This window comes from Moschus berezovskii, chromosome 22 (genome assembly GCF_049115385.1).
Source record: "Moschus berezovskii isolate FMDL1 chromosome 22, NW_MosBer_1.0, whole genome shotgun sequence".
NCBI classification, from domain to species: Eukaryota; Metazoa; Chordata; class Mammalia; order Artiodactyla; family Moschidae; genus Moschus; species Moschus berezovskii.
In genome coordinates, this window is record NC_142481.1 from 7961185 (window position 1) to 7988960 (window position 27776).

Below are 27776 nucleotides of genomic sequence, written 5' to 3' on the forward strand. Positions count from 1 at the left end.
CCTCCACTCATTCTTTCTCCCCTTGCCCCACCTCCTCTACACTACCGCCCCAGCTCTGCCCCTTGCTCCCACTCTGTGCCTTCGTCCCTCTCCACTCGCATACCTGCTCCCAACCCACCCTGAGTCTCCATCCTCCCCCCTTCTCTCGCTCTCTGTAACCTCCCTGGTCTCTCCCTCCCTCTGGGTCACTGGCCCTTCTCTGGGTCTCTATAGCTCACTGGGTATCTGTCCTCCTCTCGGAGTCTCTATAATAAATTCTCGTCCTTCCTCCTGGCTTCCCGGCCCTCTGGGGATTCTTTCTCTCCTTTATTCTTTATGCCTAAAATTCTTCCTTCAATTCCCTTTTCTGAAAAATAAGGAACGCTTCACAAATTTGCATGTCAGCCTTGTGCAGGGGCCATGATAATCTTCTCTGTATCGTTTCAATTTTAGCGTATGTGCTCCTGAAGTGAGCACCTTCCTTCAATTCTTAATCACTTTTTCTCTGCCTGACTCATTCGTGTTCTTCCCCCAACCCTTTTCTTCCTGTAGGTCTCCATCTCTTTCTCCCAGCTCTCATTTTCTCTGCATTTCTTTTTTCTCACTCTCTCATCACTTCCCCAGGGATGGGGAAGCCTGGTGGGCTGCCGTCTATGGGGTCGCACAGAGTCGGATACGGCTGAAGCGACTTAGCAGCAGCAGCATCACTTCCCGACTTCTACCTCGGCCACAGTAGAAAGATTGGAGGCGGTGGGATGGGGTGGGGGCCCTGGAGATGTACTTGCTATTCAAAACCAGTCTCCCCGAAACCTAGTTGTGTGGTATTGGGAAGGACTTCTAACCTTTCAGCTCCCTTTTCCTCATCTATTGTAAGACTTAAACCAGTATAGCGCCCTTCTGGAAGCAAAATGTATTATCAGAAAAGGGTTTCTGGGGATTCCCTGGTGATAGTGTTACGACTCGATGCTTTCACTGCTGGGGTGGGTTCAGTCCCTGGTCGGAAACAAACATCCCGCAAGCCACACGAAACGCAACCCCACTCCCCTCAAAAAAATAGAAAAAGGTTTCCGCCCCTCTTGCAGCAGCCTCCAGCAGTTTCTGCAGGGTGTTCTACCTGCGCGATTCCCAGATCCGGGTGCCAGTCGGGACGGGAGGAGAGGAGAAAAAAAGACAGGCGACAGGCTCCAGGAGGCACAGGACGGAGGCGGGGAAACACCTGGCCCACCCGTGAAGGAAGCGAGGAAGCAGCTAATCAGAATCTGCCCCTCGCTTTTTTGTCTCTGGAGGCTTCGCGGGCCCTTCAGTCCTGCCCCTCAATGGTGACCATGGCAACCCACTCCCCTAACCGGACGCTGAGGGTTCTGAGCCGTACTCCCGGGCAATTCGCGCGGACCGCGTTCTGATTGGTCTTCGGAAGAGAGGAGCTGGGCCCGTCCTCGTGGGGACAGGGGGCGGGGCTGGCACTTTGTGATTGGCAAGTTCTCCGGTAATCTGCATTCCAAGGCGGATCGCGCCCTAATTGGCCATTAGGCTGTGGGGTGGGGCCTATTTCCCTGTTACTCAGAAATACTAAGCAATGAATAACTGTACTCCTGGTGGCTCAGGGGTAAGGAATCCGCCTGCCAATGCAGTATACGCAGAAGACCTGGGAGACGCGGGGTCTATCCCTGGGTCAGGAATATCCTCTGAGTAGGAAATGGCAACCCACTCCAGTATTCTCACCTGGAAAATTCCACGGACAGATGAGCCTGGCAAGCTACAGTCGTTGGGGTTGCAAAGAGTCAGACTTAACTGAGCATGCACATGTCACAAAAATAAGGAATTGGCCAAATTTCACAAACAAGACTCTGGCAGTCTGAGGTCATTCCCCCAGGTTGTCAGCGCTAGGAAAGGACAGAAGAATAACTGGAACCCAAATAAATGCAACTTCAGAAGTCTGACCATTCCTCTACTTTCATGGAGAAATAGAATTAAAATGTCATGAGGAGGCTTATCCTCTGTTTGCTGAAGGGCCTGGTAACTGGGTCTTGTTGGATCCTGGCCTATGCTCTTCCTGTACTTCCTCCTCCCCAGATCTCTTTCCTAGCATTTGAGGCTTTTCAGAGAATGGTGCCTGGAACCCCTTCCCTTCTCACACTACTTTCCTCTCCCCAGGAAATTTCAGCAATCTCCACACTTCGATCACCATCATAGCTAGTAACACCCAGACTCCATTTCCAGACTAAGAGCTCAAGGTTCAGGGTTCCAGCCTTCTTGGAACACTCCATCCCACATGAGCTCAGTGTCCCCCGAAACCCACTCCTTCTCATGAGGTCCCCACGTTGGGAATGGCTCCACTGTCTATCAGTCACTGGGTCACATGCCGGCCCTTGCTTTCCCCTTTCATAGCCTGTCAGGCCTGGCGCTGTCCTTCCTGCTCTACCACTCTCTGCTCTGTGCTTCTTTCCATCCACTCACCCACCCCAGCTCAGGCCTCATGCCCTCCTGCCTTTCCCCTGCTTCCTGCCTCCAGCTTTCACTCCATCATCCATCCCCTGTACAGGCTCAGGTGGTCTCTTTCCCACCTAGAGTTGATTCTGCCTCTTCTCTGATCAGAGCCCTTTCTTGGACACTTGGCAATAGAGCTCAAGCTGGTGTTCAAAATGCTTAATGGACTGTCTACCTATCTTACTTCTCGCAACTCTAAAGCATCAACTCCATCTCTGGCTTCTTTTTTTTTTAATTCAAGCAGATTAAATGTGGCTTTCTACACACAGACAAGTTTTCCATCCACCTGCTCGTTACACATTCATTTTTTCCCTCTGCCTGGGATATCCTTCGCCGCCTCTGCTCACTATAACCAACCTTATCCATCTTTCAAGACTAAATGCAAAATCTGTCCCATATTTGCAAAGAAATCTCGAACTTCCCAGGCGGGGTTAGGTGCTTTTTCTGAGCTCTCACAGAGCCTGAAGCTACCTCTACCACGGTCCCTCCCTTGCTCAAAGCTCTCCTGAAAAAGTCTCTGCAGTGCTGAAACTGCTTTCTGTTCTGACCTGGGTTTTGCTTTCACAGGTGTTTGCACGTACAATAATTTATCCAGCTGATAGTTTGGATTTTTCAATTTTTCACTGTATGTCAGTTACAGCTTAATTACAAAGTAAATAACCAAAAACAAGTAACAAAACATCCCCAAACCCCTGTCATCCTCAGGAGAAAAATCAACACTCTTCAGCCTGGCACTGGAGGGTCTGTTTTTCTGTCTTCTAAGATCTAGCCATGGCAAATAGATGATCACTAAGAATGAGCTCAATGAACAAATGGCACATCCTTTCCTGCTGGCTGTTGGTGACATTTGCGTGTGTGTGTGCGCGCGTGGTGGCCCACATCTCGTTCTCCCTCTTTCTGCCAGGAGTCTCCCAGCTGCCCTTGCAGCCAGGAGTGGTCATGCCGAATAATTCTGGCCCACAGGCAGTCTGGTGCAGGCTCTAGGAAGGCTATAACTTTCCTTTATAAAAAGGATGTGTCCCCTTCTCCCTGCAGACATCACTTATGAAGCCACAGTGTCATCTCCTGAGCACAAGGGAAGGGCCAAGAGAGGTAGAGAGAACTACAGCACTCTGCCCCAGTGCTGTGGAGACTGAGCTGTGGGCTAACAGCTGCCCTTCTTCAGACTTGGTTTGTGAGGAAACTAGAACCCCTAGTGGTTTCTTATCATTAAAACACCAAGAGACTTCACATAAAAACCCAATACAGAGGTGTGGCTCCTGGAGCACTGTATCTGGGGTCCCTGATAGTGGGATGATCCCAAGTCACAGTGGCACAACCACGGGAATAACAGTAGAAAGAGCCCCAGGAAGTCATCGAACTAGACATTGCTCTGCAGGGGTGGGGGGCATGGCTCACACTGGAGGAGGCTGGAGGTAGTAGAGCTGCAGGTAGGGCCACGTGGGGGGCGGGGACTGGCCCAGCAGCGGGACAGAGAGCAGCAGCAGCAGCAGGCCCAGGAGTGACGCCGGGATCAGGAGGTGCCGGGTGACCCTGCGGGGAAGGCAGCACAGTGCTTGGCGGCGCCCAGGGGAGCCCGGGGTGTCCCAGACATCTGACCACCACCCTCCTTCTGGAGACACTGTGGGGTGCACCTGAGCTGTCGGGGGCGCAGGGTGCACAGGCAAAGCTGGCCCCAGACTGGACTCCTGACTGAGACCAGCTCCTTCACCACGGGCACCAGGGCTTGCTGCAGCTCTGGCTCTGAGGGGCTGCTAAGGAGAAAGGAAGGCAGGGCGATGGTGTCTGTCTTCTCCTTGGCCCCCAAGTCCTGTCCCAGACCCCTGGGTCCCGCTACCTCTCAGGAGGGTTTCCGAGGATGTCTCCAGGGTGTGAGTCTTCCAGATGGGTGGGGAGGTCCACCTGGAAGGACAAAGGAGACCCCGGGGTCTCAGGTTTGTTGGACCAGGAGAGGTGCTCGAGTCAGCCCAGTGGACAGAAGTGAGCACACGGAAGGGGGCGGGACACAGTGTTCAGTGTGAGCCTCCCCAAGACATGCTGCTGCGCTGGGCCCCCAGCTATGCCAGCTTCCTGCCGCGTGTTGCTTGCAAGGCACCCCACCTCGTCAGGCCCCACTCTCTCCATCTGCCAGACAGGAGTGATGACGCCGCCCACCTCAAAGGGCTGAGGTGGAGAATGAAAGAGAATGTAGGCAAAACCCAAACTATCAGGAGGTGGTCTTAGAACAGCGCCTGGTGGACAGCACTCAGTAACTGTGTGAGCTACTCAATATTATTATTTCCACTTTCTGTCTGATTCTGGAAGTACCCAAGCCCCCTGAAATCAAAGACTCTGTCTCCTCCAGGAACCCAGCCCCGGGCTGGGCCTAGTTCAGCATGGACACCCCTTGAGTCCATCTTCCTGCCCTGCACAGGCCCAGCAGGTATTTTAAGATTAAAGCCCCAAATACTCCTTACTTTACCACCTCATCCCCCATGTGTTTCTTTCTGAAAGGGTGTCCCCTCTGTAGATCTCAGGCTTTCTCACGCATGCCTTTGGTCTGTAGACGATGACTATGGCGATAATGATACAATAATAAATGAGGAGTTCCAGCAACACCCGTCTCAACCACTGTCTTCACCACTGTCACCTACTGTGCATCTGCTCTGTGCCAGGCACTTTATGATGCGATCCTTAACCCTCACCCCCACCCTGGGAGCTGGGTAAGACAGTCGTCACACTAGCCGTGAGGAAGCTGAGGTGGGCCCCAGTCTCCACGGACGGGACTGTGGTGCGGTGGGAAAGAGGTGGGCTTTGGGGTCAGGCTGCTCAGGGAGAGCATCTTGGTCAGTGTGGACCCTGAAGAGTTTCAGGTGCCCAGAAAGGAAGCTGGCACACCTTCTGGATTCTGACCTCACTACGTTTCCTTCCCTCCCTTCCTCTGCCTGAGAACCAGGATTGTCACCTGCTGCTTTGGGGAGCAAAGGAGCTGGTGTGTGTGGTGCCGAGCAGGGCAGCCGCGCCCCGGGAGTTCTGGGCTGGCTCTTCCGGAGTGTGGGTGCACGCGCATGTGCATCTCCACAGTCTGGGGGTGTAGCTACTTCTGTGGCATAGAGGCTGCAGCCCGTGTGCAGTGTGGGGGGGGCCCCCGGGAACATTCTGGCTGCCCACTGGCCTGAAGCCTCCCTCTACAGCACCGTCTACTCTCATTAGCTACAGCGAGGGCATTGTTAACTCTCAGCCAAATGATTTTTCTGTCTGCTTGGGGGTATGGGCAGGGCTGGGGAGGAGCTGTGACTACAGAAGCCTCATCTGAGGGCCTGGAGTAAAAGGTGCTGGGGACTGCCTACCATGACCTGGATCTCCGCTCCATCTTCTTCCTCCATTCTGGGCAACCTGGGCGACAAGAAAGTCACTGCAAGCATCTGTCTCCCCTGCCTGGCCCCCATTCACCAGCTGTGTGGCAGAACCTTTAAAGCACGGGGTCTTCACGTACATGGACCTGGAGGGTGCCCTGAAGCCCCGCGAGCAGACTGTTGCATGTAGGTTGGCATCTGTATTTTTTCACCAAATTCCCCAGAGAGTCTGTGTGTGACCCCTAAAGGGTCAGGGGCCCCTCCACCTCATTGGCTTTCTCAGCTGCTCCTTTCCCAGCAGGTCCCCCAGGTGATCAGAGGCTTCCGGGTCTCAGACATCTCTGAGACCCTGCCCCCTGCCCCTGCCCCAGCTTCCTGCCTGGTGGGTTGGGCCATATTCAGGGAGTCTGGGTCTCACTGGGTCTTCTTTGAGAACTGGGACTCCAGCTCAGGCTTCCCTGACTCCAGAACTCAACTCTGTGGACCCCACCCCCATTCTAAGTCATTTCTCTTAGGTGTGCAAGCCCCAGACTCTGCACCCCCTGGGGTCACAGTTGCCTGAGCCCCTGAAAGAGGCACCTCTCTGGGGACTCAGGACACAAGCTGCCCAGCCCCAACGTCCCTTGGAGGCCGAGACGTCTGCACCACCCGTCACCACCTTCACTGGGGACCAGGGATCCAGTGATCCAGCCTCAGCCACCAGTTTCAGACCCAACACCCTCAAGATACAGCTGTTATCTCAACTCCGATTCAGTAAGGCACCCAGGCTCATAGGCCCTCAACTCCGATTCAGTAAGGCACCCAGGCTCATAGGCCCCCAGCCTCTGGTCCAGTCAGATACCCAGCTGTCTGATGCCCTGGGATTTCTACGTGGGGGGCAACCAGCCCCTCTCAGCATCTGAGCCCTGGGCCACAGGAGTCACCACAGGAGTCACCACTTCCCTCACTCCTGGCTTCCCACGCTGTGGATCATACTGCCCTCCTCTGGGATGCCCAGCCTCTACACCAGCCCTGGTCCCTGCTGCTGCTCAGCGCTCTTCTTTCCATTCCCTGGTGACACAGAGGGAGGTCACAGCACCTGGAGGCCCCCATCCCGCCCAATCTCAGCTTTCCCAGACAAGCCCAATTAGAGGCCGTGGCAGGCAGCCTCATTAGTTGTCACAGTCAGGAGCCTGAAAGAGGGGAGTGGGGAGAGAGAGGCCCTGCAGGAAGGCAGAAGCCCCGTGGAGGAGGGAGGGCCCAGACATCCAGTGCTTTCTATATCCTTGGAGGCTGCACAGAAGCCTCGTAATAGTCGATTAACAATCACAGGGCAGGCGCTCTCCCCATCCCATCACAAAGTAACTAAGCTGGGATCTAAGCCCAGGCTGTGTGACTGCAGTGACCCCAGGGTCTCCCAGCTGTCTGAGTGCTCTCCTGGGGCACACTCTGGGTCTCATTTTCCCCAGGGCTCCCTGGGGGCCTTGGAGAAGTGTGTTCAGTGAGTGACTGAGCTGGCCCATCCACCGGCCAACTGTCTTTTTGCCTAGGGGTCTCCTACATGAATACCACTCCCAGAGGACCCCAAGCAGGGCCTCCTTCAAGTTTTCCCCCCAGGCGGGGTCAGGGGCTAGATGTCCTCCTGAACTATCAGGGTCTGGGGGCAAGGCTGGTCTGATTCACTCTGGACCGCAGGCCCAGGGTTGCCTCTGTGTGAGCAAGTGGTCCTTAAGCCTCTGCATAAGCCTCCCTTGGAGCTCTTCCAGGACTGTACTCCAGCCATCTCAGAGTCACCCCAGGGCAGAGGGATGGCTCAGGGAGGACCAACTCCTTACCACGTTGATTGCTCCTCCCTTCCTTCCTGAGGGTGCGCTGACTCTTCCTGGAAGTTTCTCTGTGGGGAAAGAAAAGCTTAGGTATCCTGGGCTTCCCCACCTTCTAAAACCTACCCTTCTCCTGGGCTCCTCCTCGAGGGTGGCTCTACCTTCCCTCCAGGGGCAGAAGCCCGAAATCTGACCAGGAGTTGTCCTTTGGGACCCCCTTTTCCTTTGGGACCAGGAGTTCAGGCCCCCTGAACCTCTCACACTCCCACAAGCCCCTCACACTTGTCTGGGCCCCAAAGAGGCTCAGCAATTCCCTTCCAACCCCTTTCTCCTCCCAGGTTCCGTTGTGGGCACCCAGGTCCCCCTCTGTTTTCTCTGGAGACACCCAGCCTTGCCTGTGGCCTCAACCACCAACTCGACACCTTTCTAAATGCATCACTGAGCTCCACCCTTGTGCACCCACTGCCTCTGGGGCAGCACCCCCCCATCCCTCAGAGTGCTCACCTTAGGGGGTCACAAGGTAGGTTCAGCGTCTTTCTGTCTACCCCTTTTTCCAAAGCCCAGAGCCCTCAGCCCCATGTTGGTGAGTTGGCAGTTCTGTCTCCCTTGCCTAATTCTCTCTGCCTGTCCCTTTTTCTCCATCCCAAGGCCCTGGCCTGGCTCCAGCTTCATCCTCTAACTCTGGACCACTGCCCCAGTGTCCTCCCTGGCCTCCCAGCCTCCCATGTGGCCCCAGAGGGCTCTTTCTATCTAGTACATCCAGAGCTGACCTGCCCCTCCCCATGCACAGCCTCTCAGCCTCACTGGCAGGGAATTCCTTTCATGATCCGTCCTTACCTCATCTCTGGCTAGTCACTCCCAATTGCCCTCTACCCTCCAAACGCATTATGTGGTTTCACGCTCCCATGTCCTCTCTGCATACTGTTCCCACTGCCTGGAAGGCCTCTCCTTTCTCACACCACTTAACTTCCCTCTTTTTTCTTCAAAATAATGCATCAGTTTCCCTGTGATATCTCCTGCTCCACACAGGCACTCCTTTCCCTGGGCTTCCCCAGGGCCCACCCCTCAACCCCCTAGCACACAGATCATCCTGCATTGGGATGTCCCATCTACATGATCTATCAGGTCCTGAGCCCCAAGGGGTCCCCAGGACCTAGTGCAGGCAGTACATAGAAGCCTGGCTCAGTCTTCCCCTCCAGGAGGCATCTGAGAGCTTTTAGCAGAAATTCTAATGTACACTTGCGGGGCTTCTCTCGTGGCTCAGCAGTAAAGACTGTGCCTGTCATTGCAGGAAACACAGGTTTGACCCCTGATCTGGGAGAATCCCACATATGGAGGAGCAACTAAACCCATGTGCCGCCAACTACTGAGCCTGTGCTCCAGAGCCTGAATGCTGCCACTACTGAAGCCTTCTTGCCCTAGAGCCCATGCTCCACGACAAGAGAAACCACTGCAATGGAAGCCTGCGCACAGCAACTAGGGAGTAGCCCCCCATCTGCGTCAACTAGAGAAAAGCCTTCGCAGCAATGAAGCCCAGCACAGCCAAAATTAAATATAATTTTTAAAATGCATGCTTCCCCTGAGGGATGCAGCTGTGCACCCCCCCCAAGCTGTGTGATCTTTCTCTGAGCCTCAGTTTCCCAAGAATAAGAGGGTGAGGGATGAGCGCGCCTACACCATACGGAGACAGTGGGAGAGGGCAGTGAGGAATCCAACAGAAGATTCTCTCAACTCAGGGAAAAAGTGAACAGAGAAACTTTCTCTTTCAAGGTTGGTGAACAGCTAGGAAGCAATATAATTTTTAAGACAATAAAGCATTGTTTACAGAGCTTTTAGCAATATTTTCTTTAAAAAAAAAAATCCTCCTGTCACTAACAGATTACAAATCTCACTTTTCAACTGTGAACACTGAATATGAGTTATCTTCGTTGTTTCAAATGAGGTCTGAAATATTGTTCAGGTAATTACAGAAGTCATAAAATGATGGCTATTGTTGGATTCAGGATCACATAGTGGGCTTGTTAAGTTTCTTCTTAAAGGTGACTTATATTCAAAAGGTAAATGCTTAAAGTACCTACATGGTATCAGAAAGAACAATTCACTATCTCCCTTTCCACTGTAGTAACATTTTATTTATTTATTTATTTTTTCACTGTAGTAACATTTTAAACAAGGTGATTCCAACAGTGTTTTTGAAATAATCACTACCCCCGTGCAGGTGGACCTGACACCCCCAGAACACCCTTAGCCACCAGCAGCAGCAACTCAGACCCTGCCCTGACTCCACCCCGCCTCCGTTCTCTGAAAGATTTGCATGTTTGCTTGGCTCACTTCCACATCAGCAGGCCAGTCCCTGGAGGGCGGGGGTGGTGTCCTGTCTGGCCAGGGTCTCTGAGGCCAGAACCCAGCAGGCCCTCAGTCGACCCCTGCCTATGGGATGGGGAACAGTGAAGGCATCCCGGGCCCCGCTCCCGCTCCTGGACCCGGCGGTGTCCGTGCTCACCTGCTCCCCAGTGGGGGTTTCAGGAGGAAGCTCATCCTCCTCATCCGTCTCACTGACCACCTCCTCCCACGGCCACACTCCACACAGCGGGCTGGAGAGATCGACGGCTGTCTCCTCCTGCTTCTGAGGCCAGGGAGAGGCCGGTGAAGCAGAGGTCAGGGGTGGTATGGAGATGGGCTGAGGCACGAGTACGGGGGGCGGGGGGTCAGCGGGGCAGCACCCGGGAAGGGTCTGGTGCCTGGACCAAGGACTGGGGTAGGGATGAGGTTAAGGACCGAGGTGGTCCTAGGAGGACTGGGGTGGGGTCAGAGTTGCCACTGGGGGTGGCTTAGGGTGTTCTGGGGGTGTCAGGCCCACCTGCTCAATGGCCTGGATCTCCACACCCAGCGATGGCGGCAGTAGGTTGGTGCAGTCCGCTCTCCTCACCTGGGCCCCTTCGGATAGCCTGGCCACATAGTCAGGAGGGGGAAAGCTGCCTCCATGCCCCAACCACCTGTCAGCCAGCCTATGCTGAGGCTACTGCCCTGCCCACCTTGGGGCTGGAGGCCACGGTGGGGGCTCCCTGTCCTTGGGCTCCCCTCCTGCTTCCTCCTCCCCTGTTGTTCTACTCACTCATCCAGCCCCTCCTGGGTCTGACTCAGCTGCTCCTCCAGGTGGGAGATTTCCAGCCTCAGTTCCTGCAAAGGAAGAAGTGAGGGACCCTTGGCTCTGCCTTTTCTCCAGCCCCATGACTGGGCTCCTCTTCCAAGGCCAGGTCCACTCCTTTGACTTCTTTGGGATCCTCCAGACACATATTGCCAAGGAGAGAAGGGGAAGAAACAGTAGCAGAAACTTAGGAAGCCAAAGAGAGGTAAAGACCAACAGGAACCCAGACGTAATCTACCAGTCAGGAAAACTAAGAAAAGGAAAGCAGAGATGGAAACATATGGGAAAACGAGAGACACAGATAGGGGTGTCTACACCCCTATCACACACAGACGGGGTGCAAGAGACTCTGAAAACAAGGGACAGAGAGAGAAGTCACCCCAGGAGACAGATGAGCTGACCCAGAGAGAGGCAGAGACTGAAACCAGCCAGGCGGAGATACAGAAACAGGAGCAGGGGAGATGCTGTGAGAAATCACCCACAGAGAATGAAAGTGGATGGGAGATGGAGATAGAGAGGAAGGACAGAGGAAAAGTGAAAATGCAGAGGGGCGGAGGGAGAGAGACGCACACAGTCAAACAGCAGTGATGGCAGAAACAAGAGGTGGAGACTCGGAAGAAGATCATCAGACACAGGAGGAGGCAGGACGTCCCAGAGATGGCAGAAGAGAAGTGGGGGCCTGTGGCCGGGCCAGGGGGTTACCTGGGTTGTGGCTCTGTACTCCTCCAAGGTCTTGGTCAGGCTCTCCGTGTGGCGAGTGCACTGGGAAAGCCCAAAGCTGACTGAGGCTGGGCTCAACCCACCAAAGACCCTGAGGTCAGGCCCGGGGGGAAGGGGGGTCAGATGGGTGGGATGGGCTTGGGGGAAGAGCGAGACCTGAAGAGAGCATCAGCTTCCCTGGAAACCCTCTGACCTCTCTGGGCTGAGTCTCCAAGGATTAGAGCCTAGTATGCGTGCATGGCTAAGTCACTTCAGTCATGTGGGCCGTAGCTCCTCTGTCCATGGGATTTTCCAGGCAAGAATACTGGAGTGTGTTGCCATGCTCTCCTCTACAGGATCTTCCCAACCCAGGGATTGAGCCCGCGTCTCTTATGTCTCCTGTATTGGCAGGCGGGATCTTTACCACTAGTGCCACCTGGGAAGCCCTAGAGCCAAGGAGGACTTTCCTGTGTAGACTCGGGGCAGGAGACACATCGAAGGCATGTCTCCCTCCAACCCACTCACCTCGGAGAGAATGGCGTCTCGCTGGCAGATGAGGTGTTCACACTCGTAGAGCTGCCGCTGCCGAGGAAGGAGTCCGTCCATCTGTCTGGCCTGCCCTCCCCGGCCTATCCCACTCTCTGAAGCTCCTCTCCTCAACCTCCCTTCACATCTCTGGACGTCAGCTACACCGAGGGGGACTTCAGTGAGCTGCCCACGGGCCCTGGGAACCTGAGGGCTTGAGTCAAGTCCCTGATCTCACCAGACCACATGGGCTGAACTGGTGAAGGTAAAAACAGGCCTCAGGGAGGTAGGAAATTGTCAAGGCATTAGGAAGGGGTGGTACCTTCAAGATGTCCTTCTCTGAGGCCAGCTCCTCACTCCTCCTCTTTACTCCATCCCGCTCGGCCAGGAGCTTCCCGTTCTGGAAGAAAGGACCCTGATCATGATCACTTCAGCAAATGGCCGTGTTAATATTCAGAGAAGACATGTGCTGAGCACCTGATGTGCATCAGGCCTCATGCTTGGCACTTTTTTTTTTTCCCTTAGCCTTTTAGATGAGGTTTTAATTATCCTTCATTGGCAGCCTTTCTAAGACTTTTTTTTTCTTCGACTTTTTATTTTGTATTAGGGTATAGCCAATTAACAATGTTGGGATAGTTTCAGGTGAACAGCCATATACACGTATCCACTCTCTCCCAAACTCCACTTCCATCCAGGGTGCCACATAACACTGAACAGAGTCCCACATGCTTCACAGTAGATCCTTGCTGGTTTTCCATTTTAAATATAGCAGTGTGTACACGTCCATCCCAGACTCCCTACCTGTCTCTCCCTCTATCCGTCACCCTATTCCCTGTGCTCAGCACTTCCTAATGTCTCAGCCCATTTAATCCCTCCAACCATCCTACAGGATCTCAGCTCTGACTTGCAGATGAAAAAATAAAAACAGCTGCAAAAATGGAGATATGATGGGATGCATGTGAGGATTAAATGAACTAATAATTATTGCTAACATTTACGGAGCACCTTGCCAGTGTTAACTTACTTCTGTGCTTTATCTTACTTTAAAGATAAAGATGGGAGTTCCCTAGTAGTCTAGTGGTTAGGATTTGGTGTTTCCACCGCGGTGGTCTGGGTTCAGTCCCTGGTACAGGAACTGAGATCCTGCAAGCTGTGAGGTGTGGCCAAAATAGATAAAATAAAATTTAACTGACTCACAGAAAGACTGAACAACTTTGCCCAGGTTATAAAGGTGGGAATTCATGCAAATACATGTTTAATATGTATTAATGAACACAAACACATTTAGAACAATGCCTGGCATATACCAAAATTTGGTGTTATATTAAAAAGATATTTCTAAAACTTTGTATTACAAATTTTTAACCCACAAAAGTAAAGCTAATAGTGTGGTGAACCTGGAAATTCCCCAGTGGTCCAGTGGTTAAGACTGCACTTTCACTGCAATGGCCTGGGGTTCAATCGCTGGTTAGGGAACTAAGATTCCACAAGCCGCTTGACTCAACCAAAAGAAAAAAGTATGAACCCCCATTATTTGTCACCCAATTTCAGTAATTACATACATTTTTTCTGTTTATTTCTTCTTTATGCACGAAGAGTTTGCTTTGTTTAACCAGATTATTTTAAAGCAAACCCCAGGCTTATTATTTCACCTGTAACTACTCCAGCATTTGTATTTGCTACTTGAAGACTTTTCCTTCAGTAAGGCCACAATGCAAGGATCACTCTCAACAAATTAGGAATAATTCCTTTGTATCATCGCACACCCAGTGCTCGTTTTTGGTTTTGGTTGTCTCACAAATGTTTTTTTCACATTTAGTTTGTTTGAATGAGGATCCAAACAAGGTCCACCATGGCTTTTGGTTGAAATGTCTCATTTCACCCGGCAGTGATTCCCCCACCTTCCCAACCCGGGCACTTTTCCAGGCCCTTCATTTGTGGAAGAAATCAGGTTATTTTGCCTATAGAATTCGTTTACTGTGTTGTTTCCTGTGCAGACATTTTCTATGTTCCTCCCACCTCATTATTTTCTATAAACTGATGGATAGATCCAGGGCTTCGTCCAGATTTTTGTTCAATATTTTGGCAGGAAGATTTCATCGGTGCTACTCTGCTATCTGCATGATAGTCAAAGCTATAGTTTTTCTAGTAGTCATGGATGGATGTGAGAGTCGGACCATAAAGAAGGCTGAGCGCTAAAGAATTGATGCTTTTGGGTTGTGGTGCTGGAGACCTCTTGAGAGTCCCTTGGACTGCAAGGAGACCAAACCAGTCAATTCTGAAGGAAATCAACCTTGAATATTAACTGGAATGAATGGTGCTGAAGCTGAACCTCCAATACTTTGGCCACATGATGTAATAGGTCACTCATTGGAATAGGCCCCAATGCTTGGAAAGATTGAAGGCAAAATAAGAAGGAGGGGCAGAGGACGAGATGGTTAGATAGCATCACCGACACAATGCCTGTGAATCAGAACAAAGTCTGGGAAATAGTGGAGGACAGAGGAGCCTGGCGTGATGCAGTAAATGGAATCACAAACAGTCGGACACAACTCAGCAACTGAACGACGTTCAACATCGTTGGACAATGGCACAGTAGTACAACGCCAGTACAATGGCACAGCTACATCATCCGTGCCTTTAGGAAGAGTGCAAAGTCTGGGCGTCCCAGCTATTCATGCTGGCACTGTCATCATCCCCAAGCTTACAGAAGAAATTAAGGCATGCAGGGGTTAAGAAACTTGACAAAGCTCAAATGGAGAGGAAGGTCAAACTCAAGTCTGATTCCAAATCCTGCTCACTCTCCTCTGAGACAGACGCAGCCGTGGGTGAGAACAGGAAACCAGCTTCATCCCTCATCTCAAGTTGCTCATCCTTGGAGGTGGAGACTGACACAGAGCATATGATAAAAATGCCTGAGGGAGGCTCTGATGAGGCCTAAGGCCTGGACCTTGTGGGAGCCCCCAACCTCCTTACAAAAATCCTCTGGGGGCCTTTCAAGGAGGCTGTGCTGAGGCTGAGTCCTCAAGGGAGAGGACGGTTATCTGGGAACACAAGGGGTCCAACAGAGGGCAACGGGATCTGAGAATGAAACGGACCAAGCGCTAGCCTAGCACTTCCAGGAACCAGAAACCCAGCAAGCTGCACTGTTTCTTTTTTAACATTTACTATTTTGGGCTGTTGGGTCTTCATTGCTGCAGGCCAGGGACTGCTCTCTAGTTGCGGTGTCTGGGTTTCTCACTGCAGTGGCTTCTCTTGCTGTGGAGCACAGGCTCTAGGTGTGCGGGTTTCAGTGGCTGCAGTCAGTACGTGGGCTGGGTAGTTGCGGCTCGCAGGCTCTTGAGTGTGGGCTTAGTAGTTATACTGCAGGGGCTTAGTTGCCCAGAGACATGTGGAATCTTCTCAGACCAGGAATTGAACTGGTGTCCCCTGCATTTCAAGGTGAACTCTTCACCACTGGACCACGGGGGAAGCCCTGCACTGAATTTCGATATGGGGAAAGCATTTTGAAGCACAGAGGCAGTCAACTTTCCTTGGCCACACCCCTCCTCCTGGTGCCCCTGGGGAAATCAAAGCCAGCTCCGCCCTCACTCCAACCCAGCTCAGCTCCAAGTCCTCCATCAGCTGCCCTTCCTCCCTGTGACTCAGTGGGCCTGGGCTGCCAGGTGAAGGGTGGAGGAAGGACGGGGCCAGGAATGCTGTGTCAACATCTGTCCACCTGGCTGGGATTTGCAGGCTTGATCCTGGGCCGCTCAGCAGGGAACCTGGTTACTCAGCCGCTCCCGCTTCTTCTGCAGTAACCTGAGCCCCGCCTGCTCTGTGGGGTCTGAAGGAAAGCTGAGTGTCCCTTACTCCAGCATTATTCTGCTGTAACTTGAGAACTCAATCTATAGATGCTCTGAAGCAGCTGCTGAGAGGGGAAAGGTAGGGGGAGGGAACCAAGAATAGCTGATTTATCGAGTGCCTAGGATGTCCCAGGCGCTGCTCAGGGCACTTGATCTGGCAGCAGGCCTTCTGGGCTGGAAGGAGAAACCACCGCTGACTGCCATTTGCCCTGCTTTCCTGGGGGGGGTCCACTTTCCACAGGGGTGGGGGAGAGGGGGTCCCAGCCCCAGGCTTAGAGGTGAATCAAGATGGAACACCCAGTTGGTCAGCTGACCCAGAGGCCATTCTCACTGCCTCTTACTTGCTTGCCTCCCACTGCAGAGGCCGAGGAAGGTCAGATATTATCCCAGCCTCTCTTGGCATGTGATCCAGTGAGATGGAAGAGAAGTTTGTTGCTGCAGGGGTGGAGTTGGGGGTGCTCCGGGAAAAACTTCTTCTGATGAAAAGAGAGAGCCACGAGAGGAGCATTTGCCCCTCTTTGTCCTGCTTTGAGTGAGAACATGACGTCTGGAGCTGTTGCAGCCATCTGCGATCCTAAGGCCACAGGCAGACAAACAAGCCAAAAAGCTGCCAGACTAGCCTAGAACCTTCAAAACCTCTAATCAATATGTTCTTCATATTGAAGCTGCCATTTCTTTGGCGTTTTCCTCCGTGGAGCTGAAAGTTGTCCAGAGTTATGAGTGGCTATGTTACCCATGCCAGGGAATGGTTTGGCGATAATCATTTAATATGTCTTCTTGGCCAAGGAGATATAAGAGGGAGGCCCCGTCATGGGGCTTCAGGGAAAGTTTCTTTTTGTTCTTTTTTTTTTTTTTTTAAATTTTCAAGTGTTTTGTGGGATCTTAGTTCCCCGACCAGGGATTGAAACTGTGTCCCCTGAATTAGAAGTGCATAGTCTTAACCACTGGACTGCCAGGGAAGTCCCTCTCCTTATTCTTAAAAAGAAATGTTCTGGAAACAATGGTCACATCCTGCCTGCAGCCCATGCTTTATACCATGGCAGCTGTCCTGCAGCAAGATTCTCACTGCCCTAACAGAGAAAATTTTCATGAAAGAGCCAGGGAACAATAGTGAAATATTTTTTGGTTTGAATGTAAAAGCCATACTACAGACATAGGACAAAGAGATTTTGGGGAACTAATGAACAAACCAGACGGAACGAGCATTACTGCTTGGACAGGGCAGAGATTCTCAGGGCTGGGGAGGGGTTCAGGAGAGTCAAAGAAGAGAAAAACAGAGTGAAAATGCCTTCAGGCCAGCCCCAAGGAACGGGTTAGAGGGCTGGAGAGGAGGATGGATATAGTTGAACCAAAGAATCTCTGGGACATCTGAGAATCTGAGAGAGGTGTTTGCTAGCTCAGTCTGTGAACCAGAAACATATATGAGTAAGAAAACAGAGGTGGTGGTGTGAGGAGTTAAAAGCCTGAAGGCCGAGTGAGGCCCCTGTAGCCACAAAGTCACAGGAAAGCAATTAAACCTCCTCTGTGCCCCTACACACAATGGCAAGCCACTCCAGTACTATTGCCTAGAAAATCCCATGGATGGAGAAGCCTGGTAGGCTGCAGTCCGTGGGGTTGCTAAGGGTTGGACATGACTGAGCGACTTCACTTTCACACATTGGAGAAGGAAATGGCAACCCACTCCAATGTTCTTGCCTGGAGAATCCCAGGGACGGGGGAGCCTGGTGGGCTTCCGTCTATGGGGTCGCACAGAGTCGGACACGACTGAAGTGACTTAGCAGCAGCAGCAGTGTCCCTACAAGAGTGAGGAGAGCCCCCCAGTGGTATTCCTGGGTCGTGGAGTCCAAACGAGGGCCACCACCATCACATGCAGTGAGGACGGTACACCTGGAGACCAGAAGGCAGTCAGCCTCCTAGTGGATGCAGCACGCAGTGGTGACTAAGGCTGAGGACCAGATGGGACAACGAGCATTGATCTGCAGCCAGCAGAGAGGACAGACATTGAGTGAGGAGCACAGAGATGCTGCGTGGGTTTCCAGCAGCGTAGATGCCACCTTGTGTGTGGGGTTTATTTCCCCCTAAAAGGACGAAGTGGACCCAGAATTAACTAAGATAGTGTTTTCTGTCTTGGATAGAATGAGGCTTGAATCTGACCTGAGGCTGGATTGGGCCTGTTCATGTTATGTGCAAGGCTCTGGGATAACAGAGGCCATTTAATTCCCACAATAATCCTAATGAACAGATACCCTTCTCCCCTGTTCTTACAGAATAAACCTAGGGCTGGGGAAAGGGAGGTCACCCACCTACAGGTTGTCTGTTGTGCAGGGATGGAATCTGAATCAGGGCTGACTGTAAGGCCTGTTTTCTTACCATCATAAAAAAATACGAATACATGAACAATAATAGCTAACTTCTAGTGAGCTCTTCCCATGTGTCCTGCCTTGTGCCTAGGGCTTTACAAGAATCCCCTTGTTTAAATTTCACACAGTCCAACCAGGGAGATTCCGTTATCTTGCCCTTTATCACAGATGAGGACACTGAGGCAGACAGAGAGGCGGACTGGCCCAGGCTTATGTCGGTAGCCTTATCAAAACCAGGAGTCAGCCCCATGCCCCACGCTCTTACCGGCTGTAGCAGCCCTCACACGTAGCCACGTGACCTTCAGGGGAATTCACACATTACTGTGATTCTGGGGTCTGGCTCACCAGACTGAAGGGTGTTTGGGGAGGCAGTGGGCAGGAGGATCCTGAGGACCGGGGAAGGGGTGGGAGGTGGGTCTAGGCCTCAGCTCACCTCTTCCTGCAGAGTCTCCATCTCGGCCACCAGGCGCTGCTGCTCCTTTTCCTGACCGAGCCCAGAGAGAGAACAAAGGCTTCTTTTTGGGCCCCTCTGCCCCCACGCTGCCCTTCTCCCACCCCTGGGAACATGACTCAGGTTGGGTCATGGAGGAGCAGGGCTGGAGGAACGGGTATGAGGAGCCCCGCTGGCTTCTGCTGTCCCCGTTTGTCACGAGAGGGATGGCAAGCATCCAACTCAAACTCTGCGGTGAGCGGGAAGTGGACTGAGGGAGGAAACCCGGGTGACCTTTGCCCTTTCCCATTCTGTAGGCAGGCTCTGTTGCTCAGACTCCAAGAAAGTGGGAAGAAGAGAGTAACTTTGTACCCCTTGCCCGCAACCCACCATGTGCCGGGCCTGGGCCAGAAGGCTGCGGTTCTGTTCCTCCAGACTCTTGGCCAGGGTCTTCAGGTCCTCCAGCTCCTCATCCACTCCCCTGGCAAACTGCAGAGCCTGCTGGGTACTGGTGGGGGCGGGGAGGTAGGCCACAGGAGAGAGAGGAAGACAGAGGTCAAAGAGGTAGGAGAGAGGAAGACAGAGGTCAAAGAGGTAGGTCCCCTCAGAGAAACAGAAATCTCAGAGACCTGGAGAGGCGGGGACAGAGACCTACAGAGAGGGGCACAGAGACCAGCGAGGAAAGGAAGGAGAGAGACGGAGTGGGCGACAGAGGCCCAGTTTCTGTCTCAAACACCAAGAAAGCGGGAGGGAACCTGGGCCTGTGGGCAGGTGGGACGTGGAGGCTGCAGGAGGGTGGACGTGGGGCCCGGCCTACCTGCGGAGCTGCTTGCGCAGGGCTGAGATCTCCTCCCCGAGGCGTGCGGACCCCTCCTCGGCTGTCTCCACACTGCGCTGCAGTTTGGCATTCTCCCCAGCCAGCCGGCGGTTGCTGAGCTCCAGGTCCTCCAGGCTGCTCAGCAGCTCCGCTGTGGCGGGCCTGGGGGCAGGGAAGGGGCAGGGTCACTGTCGGCAGCCCTGGCCTCCGTTCCCCAGGTTGGGCAGGTGCCGGTGGCAGGGAGATTTGGCTCCTCCAGACAGCCCTGTTCTCCCTGAGCTATTAGCCCAGCCTGCTTCCTTCACCCACTCCCCGGAGGACCCTAGGCCAGGCCCTGGGCCCTAGGCCGCTGGAGGGCATGGGCGGGGGGAGGGCAGGGAGAGGCTGAGGATAGGTACAACTCAGGTCTGGGGTCTTCGCCTCCGAAGCTCTCCAGATTGGCCGGATCCTCAACTTCTGGGCATCCTGGAGGGAGACAGAGGGTGGTGGGCTCCCAGGTGACCCGAGATGTTAGCGACCCCCGGACTCCAGCCTTGGTCCTCCTCTGGATCCACCCTCGCGTTCACTCTGGGTGATCCCACCTGCTCCTGGGGCTGCACTTACACCACCATCCAGAAAGCTTCTTGTTCATGGGCACCATGAGCTCAGGTTAGATTTCCCCATGGGACCCAACCACCCCACATTCATCACACCCGACCCTGGGCAACATCCCAGCTGCCCTGAACCGTGTCTTCCCTCTCAGTTCCCCCACTTACTCACCCAGCCCCTGGGCCGTCCTGGCTCCCTCCCTCCTCCTGCCTCCGGCCTTCTTCCCCTGGACCCTCACTGCAGCCTCCGCCCTGGCCTCCAGCCTCTCCCTCCAGTTCTTTCCCCATTCGGCCCCAAAGGGGTCTTTCCTCCCCCAGAGCTAACATCTCCTCCCCTTCTCACAACCCTCCCCTGACTGCCTCCAAGCCTGGTTGGAGGAGGTTCAAGAGAATGTAAAGAAAGTTCTACTTTTTGGTTTTTGTTTTTATAAGGCTGGAGAAACATAACACCAGTAACCCCAGCACTTTTTCATGGAGCGCCTCCTGTGCTGAAGGCTTTGGGGTAGAATGGTGAGCAAATCAACTGACAAAACAACAGGGCAGGTTATGAGTCATAATCAGGTTTCTACAGGGAAGGGACACAGGTCTGTGCTGAGGATGCTGTAGAGAAAGGGACCTTCACTTGCAGCATCCCAGGCCTTCCCCACCAGGGCTTCCCTACCCCGAGTGAAGGATGAGGGAAGACATGGAAAGTTTAGGCTGAGAAAATAGCTTGAGCCCAGGCCAGGCGGGAGGTGGGGACAAGACCAAAGGGACAGAAGATGCAGGAACTAGAGTGCAGCGAGGGGTGATGATGCTAAGAGGCGGGAGGGACCTCCATGACAGGGCTGGTGTCAGGAGGAGGAGCTGAAAAAACCAGTGAGGGAAAAAAAAGCAAACCCCAAAGCTCAGGGCAGGTGGAGAGGCAGTCATGGAGGTGCCTAGAAAGCCAGGTTAGAACAAACGTCTCTGGGGTCCAACCTTATCCCATGTTCTGCCCCCATGGGAAGTCCCCCCCACTGTCTGACCCTGGGCCTGCCCGCTTCATTCTATATATAGCAATCTCACCAGATGGCAGTTGCTGGGAGATCAGGGCTCCCTCGAAGGCCGTCTCCTCTTCCAGCTCTAATCCCCTGTATCAAAGGGATGAGGCTTAGGGCCCCTGCAGCCACCCCCCCCAATCCTGACCAGCCACCAACAGGGGGTTGCGGGTGATGGGAGGAAGGACCAGGTCAGGTGAGAGCAAGCACTGTGGGGAGGAAGGTGAGGCCAGATGGCAAGCGCCCGGGGCCAGATGGAAAAGCAGGAGGGGCAAAGACTGCGCTTGGAGGAGGGGTGGGGAGGGGCCTCTGTCAGCCCCTCAACATCCCCTTTCTCCTCTCTCCAGCCCCTTTTATTTCTGCCCTCAGAGTCCCTCTGCCTCCCCATCCCAGGCACTCTGTCCTTAGGCCCTCCCCTCACCCCAACCTCAACTCTACTTTTCTCTCTTCTCAGCCTCCTTCCAACCACAGCAGGTCCCTGTGCCCAAAGGGTGCTGGCTGCAGTAAGCAGGTATGAGATTAGATCTTAGGAAAGGTTTTCTGAGCGGGGTGGGGTGGGGGATGGAGGTGTGGGGACCCACCCATCCAGCTGACAGGCAGTGATCCAGTCCCGCATGACCACCAGGAAGGTGTCCAAGTCCACAGTGGCCTGAGGGCCCTCGCCATTGGGGTCCAGGCTGCAGGCCAGTGTTTGGAGGCGAGCATCCTGGGGACCCCGTCCGGTCACGGTCTCCAGGTAGGCTAGTAGATGGGTCACAGCCACAGTGCCTGGGGACAGAGAGGCTGTGAGGGGGGCTGCGGCAGGAGGGGGTAAAGGGTGGGGACCACTGCCTGGGCTGGTGGCACTCCTGCACCGTGGGCTTTGGGCAACTCCTTTCTGTTCCCCGAGTCAACGTTTTCACCTGGAAACGGGGCCCAGTCATCTGTGCCTCAGAGCGGGACCAAAGAGGACCAGCTGAGCCCCACCAGGCCCACAGGTGGCTGCCCTTCCCCCCTCCCCCAGACTCCAAAGCCCCGCCTTCCTCTGCTAACCCTCCTCCCCCCACCATCCCCAATCCATTTCCTTCCTGAAGCTTCCCACAGTCACCCACATCACCCCAGCCCATCCCTCTCTCTGTGGACCCCCAGCTCCATTCCTTGATTCCTTGACTCTCTGACCTGTCCTCTGGGGGTCACAGGCTTCGAACGTGGAGTTGAGTATTTGCTCCGCTAAGCTGAGTGGTGTCCCCAGGCTCCCGTCCTCTGCCTGGTCCCAGAGGCACACTGAGGAGACAAGAGGGCCAGCCCATCTGTGGGGAGGGGACGATGAAGAACAAAGAGGGGTTCCTGCAGAGGGGAAGGAATTCATTCCAAGCTGCCTGGAGTTTGGGCTGGTGAGGGCAACAAGGTGAGGGTCTTTGAGTCACCCTCCCCGTCCCCCGATTTGGGAATGTGGGCGCCCCCATCTTTCAGGCCAGGAAGTGCCCCCTGCTGTCTAATCCTCTGTGTTCAGTCAGCTCAGGAGCCCACAATACTGAACAAAGTCTCTTATAACCTTTTTTCTTCTCTTCCCTGGCTTAGAGGGGGCGAGGGGCAGAGGAAGATGAAGAATAGAGGATTCTGGGAGAGGTGGAGGGTGAAGGGGTCCCAGGAGCCAGGAACAATCCGATACTGCGCGGGCAGCCTGGATCGATCCCGCCTGCCCGCAGCACCTCCGGTCTCCCAGCCTGCCTCAGGGCTGGGTCTCTCCTCCCCACATCCCTGAGGATGGCTGACATCATCAGCGCCCACAGGCTGGGGCCTGAAACAAAGGGGGATGGGACAATCCAGGCAGGGTGAGTGGTGGGGGAGCGGTGCGGACCTCAGAGTTCCAGCCACAGGACTGTGGGCAAGTCTCTTTCCCTTTTGGAGCCTCAGTTTTCCCACAGGTAAAATGGGTGGGTAGAGTGATCCTCCCCCTCCCTGGGGCTGGGAGGGTGAGGTCTGTGTAAGTGAAGAGCACCTCCTGCTTCCCACCTCCACACAATGTGAACATCCTGGGGTCTGTCTGCTGCTGTATCCACTGTGCCCACACATAGAGGCACTCAAAAAATGCTCCAAGATATAGAAGGAGCCTATACATTCTCCACCCCTGGACCCACTGGATCTTTCCCAGGGCTGGAAGTGACTGTTGAAGCTCCCTGCCCTGCCCCTGAACAGCTGGGTATAGCAGAGGGCTGAGTGCAGGCTGCACGGTCTGGCAGACTCAAGAGCAACCTGGGCAAGGGATTCAGTCTCTCTGAGCCTCAGTTTCTTCCTATTCCTATGGAAGGTGGGTGGGTGAGTGGGGGTTACTTCCTTGCTAGAGAGGAAATAAGGTATTAATAAAATCTGGAAGCTCGATTAATAAAAATGAACATTTATTCAGCATTTACTAGGAGCCAAGCCTCTTCTGAGCATTTGACATGAACCACAGTGGCTGCTATGATTAGCCCCAGTTTACAAAGCAGGATACTTAGGTACAGACAAGTAGGAAACTTGCCCAAGGTCACATGTTCAACATCTGACTGCCATTTCTCATCCCACTAACTCTTCAAGGGTTCTCTGTACTGAGCTAAAAATTCAGCCCCTTCGGGTTTGAACTTCGGCTTCTAGGGAAAGGGAGCAGGACCTACAGTTAGGGCAGACGTGGTGCCCCCCTACATTCTGCAGGAGGACCCTGCGGCCCAGTGAGGTCACCCAGGGCTGTCTGGCTCCAGATGTCGTGGGATCTGAGGAGCTGCACGGGTCTACAGCGCAGATGCGACCCTCCATCTCCCGGGGCCCCTCAGCAAGATGTCGCTCTGTTCTCTTTCCTTCCTCCGTGTCTCTACCTCTCTGTCCTGTCCTTTCTCTAGTTTTGTCTCCGACCCTTTCCACCCTCCTCCCCATCTCTTTGGCCCTCAAGTCCCGCCCGCCTGTCTCCATGTCCTCCACCCCCATCTTCTCGGTCTCTGTGCTTCTTCTCAGTGACTCTACACTCTCCAAGGCTTCCCTCTCCTTCCTCCACTGTCTCTCTCTCTCTTCACCCCCTGCTTTCCTCAGTCTCCATCTCTCCTGAGTGTCCCTCCCTTTCCTCTGGGAGTCTCCCAAAGCTGGCTCAGCCCGTGGCCACAAGATCCTCGGTGGTCGTACGCCCTCTGCTGGTGCATATGACGTTTATACGTTCAGATGCTGGTCACTTGGTCAGCCTCCTGCCTTCCTACCTGGCAAGTCTCCTAAGGCCAGAGAGAAAAGACACCGACTTTGAGGCTAGATGCTAGGAGCCTCCAAGAAAGGGGCCCTGTCCCTCCTTGAAGGTGGGAGTTTCCCTTGGGCTCTCTCACTGTTTAGTAGATGAGTTTCAGAAAGGACAACCCAACATCTTCCTCCTGAAGCCACTTTCACACCCATTTGGACTGTGTCCATCTGATCATTCAAGTTAGTAGCTGGGCTCCTATTATATGTCAGGCATTGCTCCTGGGCAGCATGATCAGCAGGACAGCCAACGGCCACAGTGATTCTTGAGATCTGAACTGTGGTGAGAGTGACATGAGATGCTCTATTGGTGTAAAGTGACTTCCCAGGTGGCTCAGTGGGTAAAGAATCCACCTGCTGCAGGGGACACAGAAGATGCGGGTTCAATTCCTGGGTCAGGAAGATCCCCTGGAGGAGGGCATGGCAACCCACTCCAGTATTCTAGTCTGGAGAATCCCACGGACAGAGGAGCCTGGTGGGCTACAGTCCATAGGATTGCAAAGAGTCAGACATAACTGGAGTGACTAAGCATGCACACACTCATGTTAGTGTAAAGTACATGCCAGATGTTGAAGACTTAGTATAATAAAAGAGAATAACTTCAGTATATTTTTATATTGACTGTATGCTGAAAGGACACTGTTTTAGATGTATCAGGTTAAATAATACGATGATTACCATCCGTTTTGTCTGTTTCTTTTTAATTCAATGTGGCTACTAACAAAATTTAAAATTGTATGTGTGTGTGTATAGTTTACATGTTAGTCAATGCTGCTCCAGGGACTGGGTATACCAGAGTGAATAAAACTGAGCCTGATCTGTGGAGCTCACGTTCTAGTCGGAGAGACAGTCTAAACAGACAGATGAAGAGATGTCAGTCCTCTGAAGAAAAGTAAAGAAGGAAAGGGGAGAGAGTAACAGGGTAGCTCCTTTACAGAAAGCAGAGATCTGCAAGAAGTGAGGGTGAGTCCGTAGGTCACTGGAGGGGGTGCTGCAGGCAGGGGGCATGAGCATACAGAGGTTTCTATTCCTGCAGCTTGGCCTCCCCAGAACAAATAAGGTGTCCAGACAGGTGGGGACACAGCAGGTACTTCATCAAGGATCGTTCTCTGCATCCCACCCTGCCTCAAAGTGGAGACTCAGTCACCCCAAGCCAGCTCTTCCAAGTCCCTGAGTCACAGCCTGGTGCCCTGTTCACCCATTGCTCCCTCCCCACCCTCCCATGGGATAAATGGGCCCAGTCACTTACTTTTTGCAGTGGGGCCACCTGCCTGGTCCTCTGGCATGTCCATGGGCCACCCTGGCTGCTCTGCAGCTGTTGGGGAAGCTAACAGCTCCCCTCCATCACTGGAAGGGACCAAAAAGGGACTGGCTGCTCCCCAAGCTCCAAGGACAAACAGGGGAATGGCCTCCTCAACCAGCCACCTGAGGGTGGAGACCCGCTCTGCCCCTCCTGTGCCCCAGGCCGTTCTGGGTTCTCAGAACCTGTTTGCCCACCCCTGCCTCGACCAGAGCAGCTTTCGCTCAGACCTGTTTTATGGATTGGAGGTGTGGGCTGGGAAAATGGAGGGCTAAGGAGTGGGTGGCAGAGATCAAAGGGGGTCTGGTGGGTGGGGGTCATTCCTCCCTGCCACTCCTCCTCCCCAGTTTGTCAAGTTCCCCAGCCCTGTCCCTCCTGTCCTATGATTCTCCCTTGTTCCCTCCTCTCCTTCCCTACAGCTCTGGGTCAGGTCTCAACTTCCCCTCCTGGATCCTTGACCCAGCCTCTTCCTCAGCCTCCTGCCTCCAATCTCCCACTCCAGTCCACCCTCACAAGAGCTGACCTGCCCATCCCCTGCACAGTGTTGTTCCATGGCTCCCAAGCACCCCAGGGACAGAGTCTAGACCTCGGACTTGATATCGAAGGCCTGGCTTGGCCTGATCCCATCTGCCTCCCCCACCCTCAAACCCACTTGCAACCCTGAACCCTGTGCTGTTGACCAAACTGGGTTGGCTCTCCCCACCTCCAGGTCTCTGCCTGGGACATCCTTCTTGCCTGCCCTTCCTGTCTCGGCTCCCACGTCCCCTCCTCTGGAAACCGTTTCTGGGCTAGGTGATGTCCCTGGGTTCCCACACCGCCCTGGGCTACTTACATTCTCGCCCATCAGCCTCTATTTGGAACTGTTGGCCTCCTATTTGAGTTTGAACCCCATCTTTTTCCTGTTTCCAGCCCTCCCATGGTTCCCAAGTAACCTAAGGACTAAGTACCCAGCCTCTTGGGCTGGTGTAGCACTGAGCAGTTCCTGCAACTCCTGGCTTCTTGCCATTTTTCTCTACCCTTGCCAACCTCCAGGTCCCTCACAGCCCAGGGGGACTCAGCATCTTTCCTGGTTCTCCCAGGCTCAGGCTCCCAGCTCCTCTGGGGAGCCTCCCCTGAGTCCTGGGAGCAGTTAGAGGCTCTGACAGTCTCTGAGGCAGAAGTTTGACAGTATTTCTAGAAGATTCTGACAGGATTTCAGGGGTCATCTATGAGATTTCCTGGAGGGTTCCTTTCAGTATTTCCGAGGAAGTTTGGTCAGGATTTTAAGACTTTTAACTAGACTTGGGACGCCCTGATATTGGGGACTCTCCCCTAAGATTTGGGGGCTTGCCAGGATTTCGGGAGGGGCTCTCACACGGCTATTCTGAGGAGCCTCGCCACGGCCTGGGCGCACCTGGAGCCACGTCGCAGTGTTCCAGTCTCGGGACACAACTGAGGGCCACGAACGACAAACAAACGACAGTTGGGTGCTGAGGAGACGCGCGTGCGCCGCTCCCACCGGAAAAAGAAAGGAGCCAGGCGGGACCGGGAGCACACGACGGGCCGAAGCCACGCCCCTCCCGGGCTCCTCCCCGGGACGCAGGCGCACACCGGGACAGGGAGATCTCCGTCGCTACAGTTACCTATGAGGCCGCGCATGCGTAATACTGCCCGGGCGCGGGCCCACTGGTGGAGCGGGCGCATGCGTACTGGCTGAGTCGATAAAGGCGGATGGGATTAAGGCTGCTGGAAGTGCCCAAGGCTGGGGTCTTCTCTGCGGCCTCGAGCTTGGGTGAAATGGTCCCAGGCAAGGGAAGCTTGGCCTAAGGGACACTTTGTCCACCCCCCCACACACACTTCTTTTCAGCCACCAGGCCGTGTCTTTTTTGCCCTCTGTTCCGTGCCAGGTTGCCAATCACCGTCACAATGATGTCCTGTCTGTCCTACCTCACTACTCCCATGCCTTTTTTGGCGGGCTCCAGTCACAATGTATTAATAGGTCCCCGAAGGATTCTTTCCCAAACGGTTTCATTCCTTCCTTTTAGGAAAGAGTGGAGGAAAGATAACCTCGGCTTTTCGGGCTAGAGAGAGGTGCGTGCTAAGCCACTTAAATCGTCTCTTGACTCCTTGCAACCCTATGGATTGTTGCCTACCAGGCTCCCTTGTCTATGGGATTCTCCAGGCAAGAAAACTGGAGTGGGTTGCTATGCCCTCCTCCAGGGGATCTTCC

General features: G+C 53.9%; 1 protein-coding gene and 1 non-coding gene across 7 annotated transcripts; both read right to left on the reverse strand.

Moving 5' to 3' along the window:
• Positions 1 to 246: 246 nt before the first annotated feature.
• On the reverse strand, positions 247 to 27126 carry KASH5 (KASH domain containing 5). Of its 6 annotated transcripts, none has more exons than XM_088830058.1 (20): positions 26961 to 27090; positions 25517 to 25614; positions 22192 to 22296; positions 21615 to 21801; positions 21062 to 21126; positions 19826 to 19892; positions 19428 to 19589; positions 19001 to 19118; positions 18614 to 18664; positions 12298 to 12375; positions 11976 to 12032; positions 11454 to 11513; positions 10719 to 10783; positions 10464 to 10551; positions 10107 to 10226; positions 7616 to 7674; positions 5796 to 5841; positions 4304 to 4368; positions 4101 to 4220; positions 247 to 3999 (listed from the first exon to the last, which is right to left on the reverse strand). In XM_088830058.1, exons 2-20 carry the CDS (start codon positions 25557 to 25559, stop codon positions 3861 to 3863), a joined length of 1695 nt encoding a protein of 564 aa, XP_088686184.1. In that variant the 5' UTR covers positions 25560 to 25614; positions 26961 to 27090; the 3' UTR covers positions 247 to 3860. The 6 variants fall into 6 exon arrangements, with proteins under 6 accessions (XP_088686184.1, XP_088686186.1, XP_055267595.2 ...); XM_055411620.2 differs by having other exon boundaries at positions 248 to 3999; positions 4101 to 4217; positions 10107 to 10229; XM_055411618.2 differs by having other exon boundaries at positions 248 to 3999; positions 10107 to 10229.
• On the reverse strand, positions 350 to 456 carry LOC129547398 (U6 spliceosomal RNA). Its single transcript, XR_008684072.1, has one exon. It is a non-coding gene; the product is annotated as a U6 spliceosomal RNA (small nuclear RNA).
• Positions 27127 to 27776: the final 650 nt, after the last annotated feature.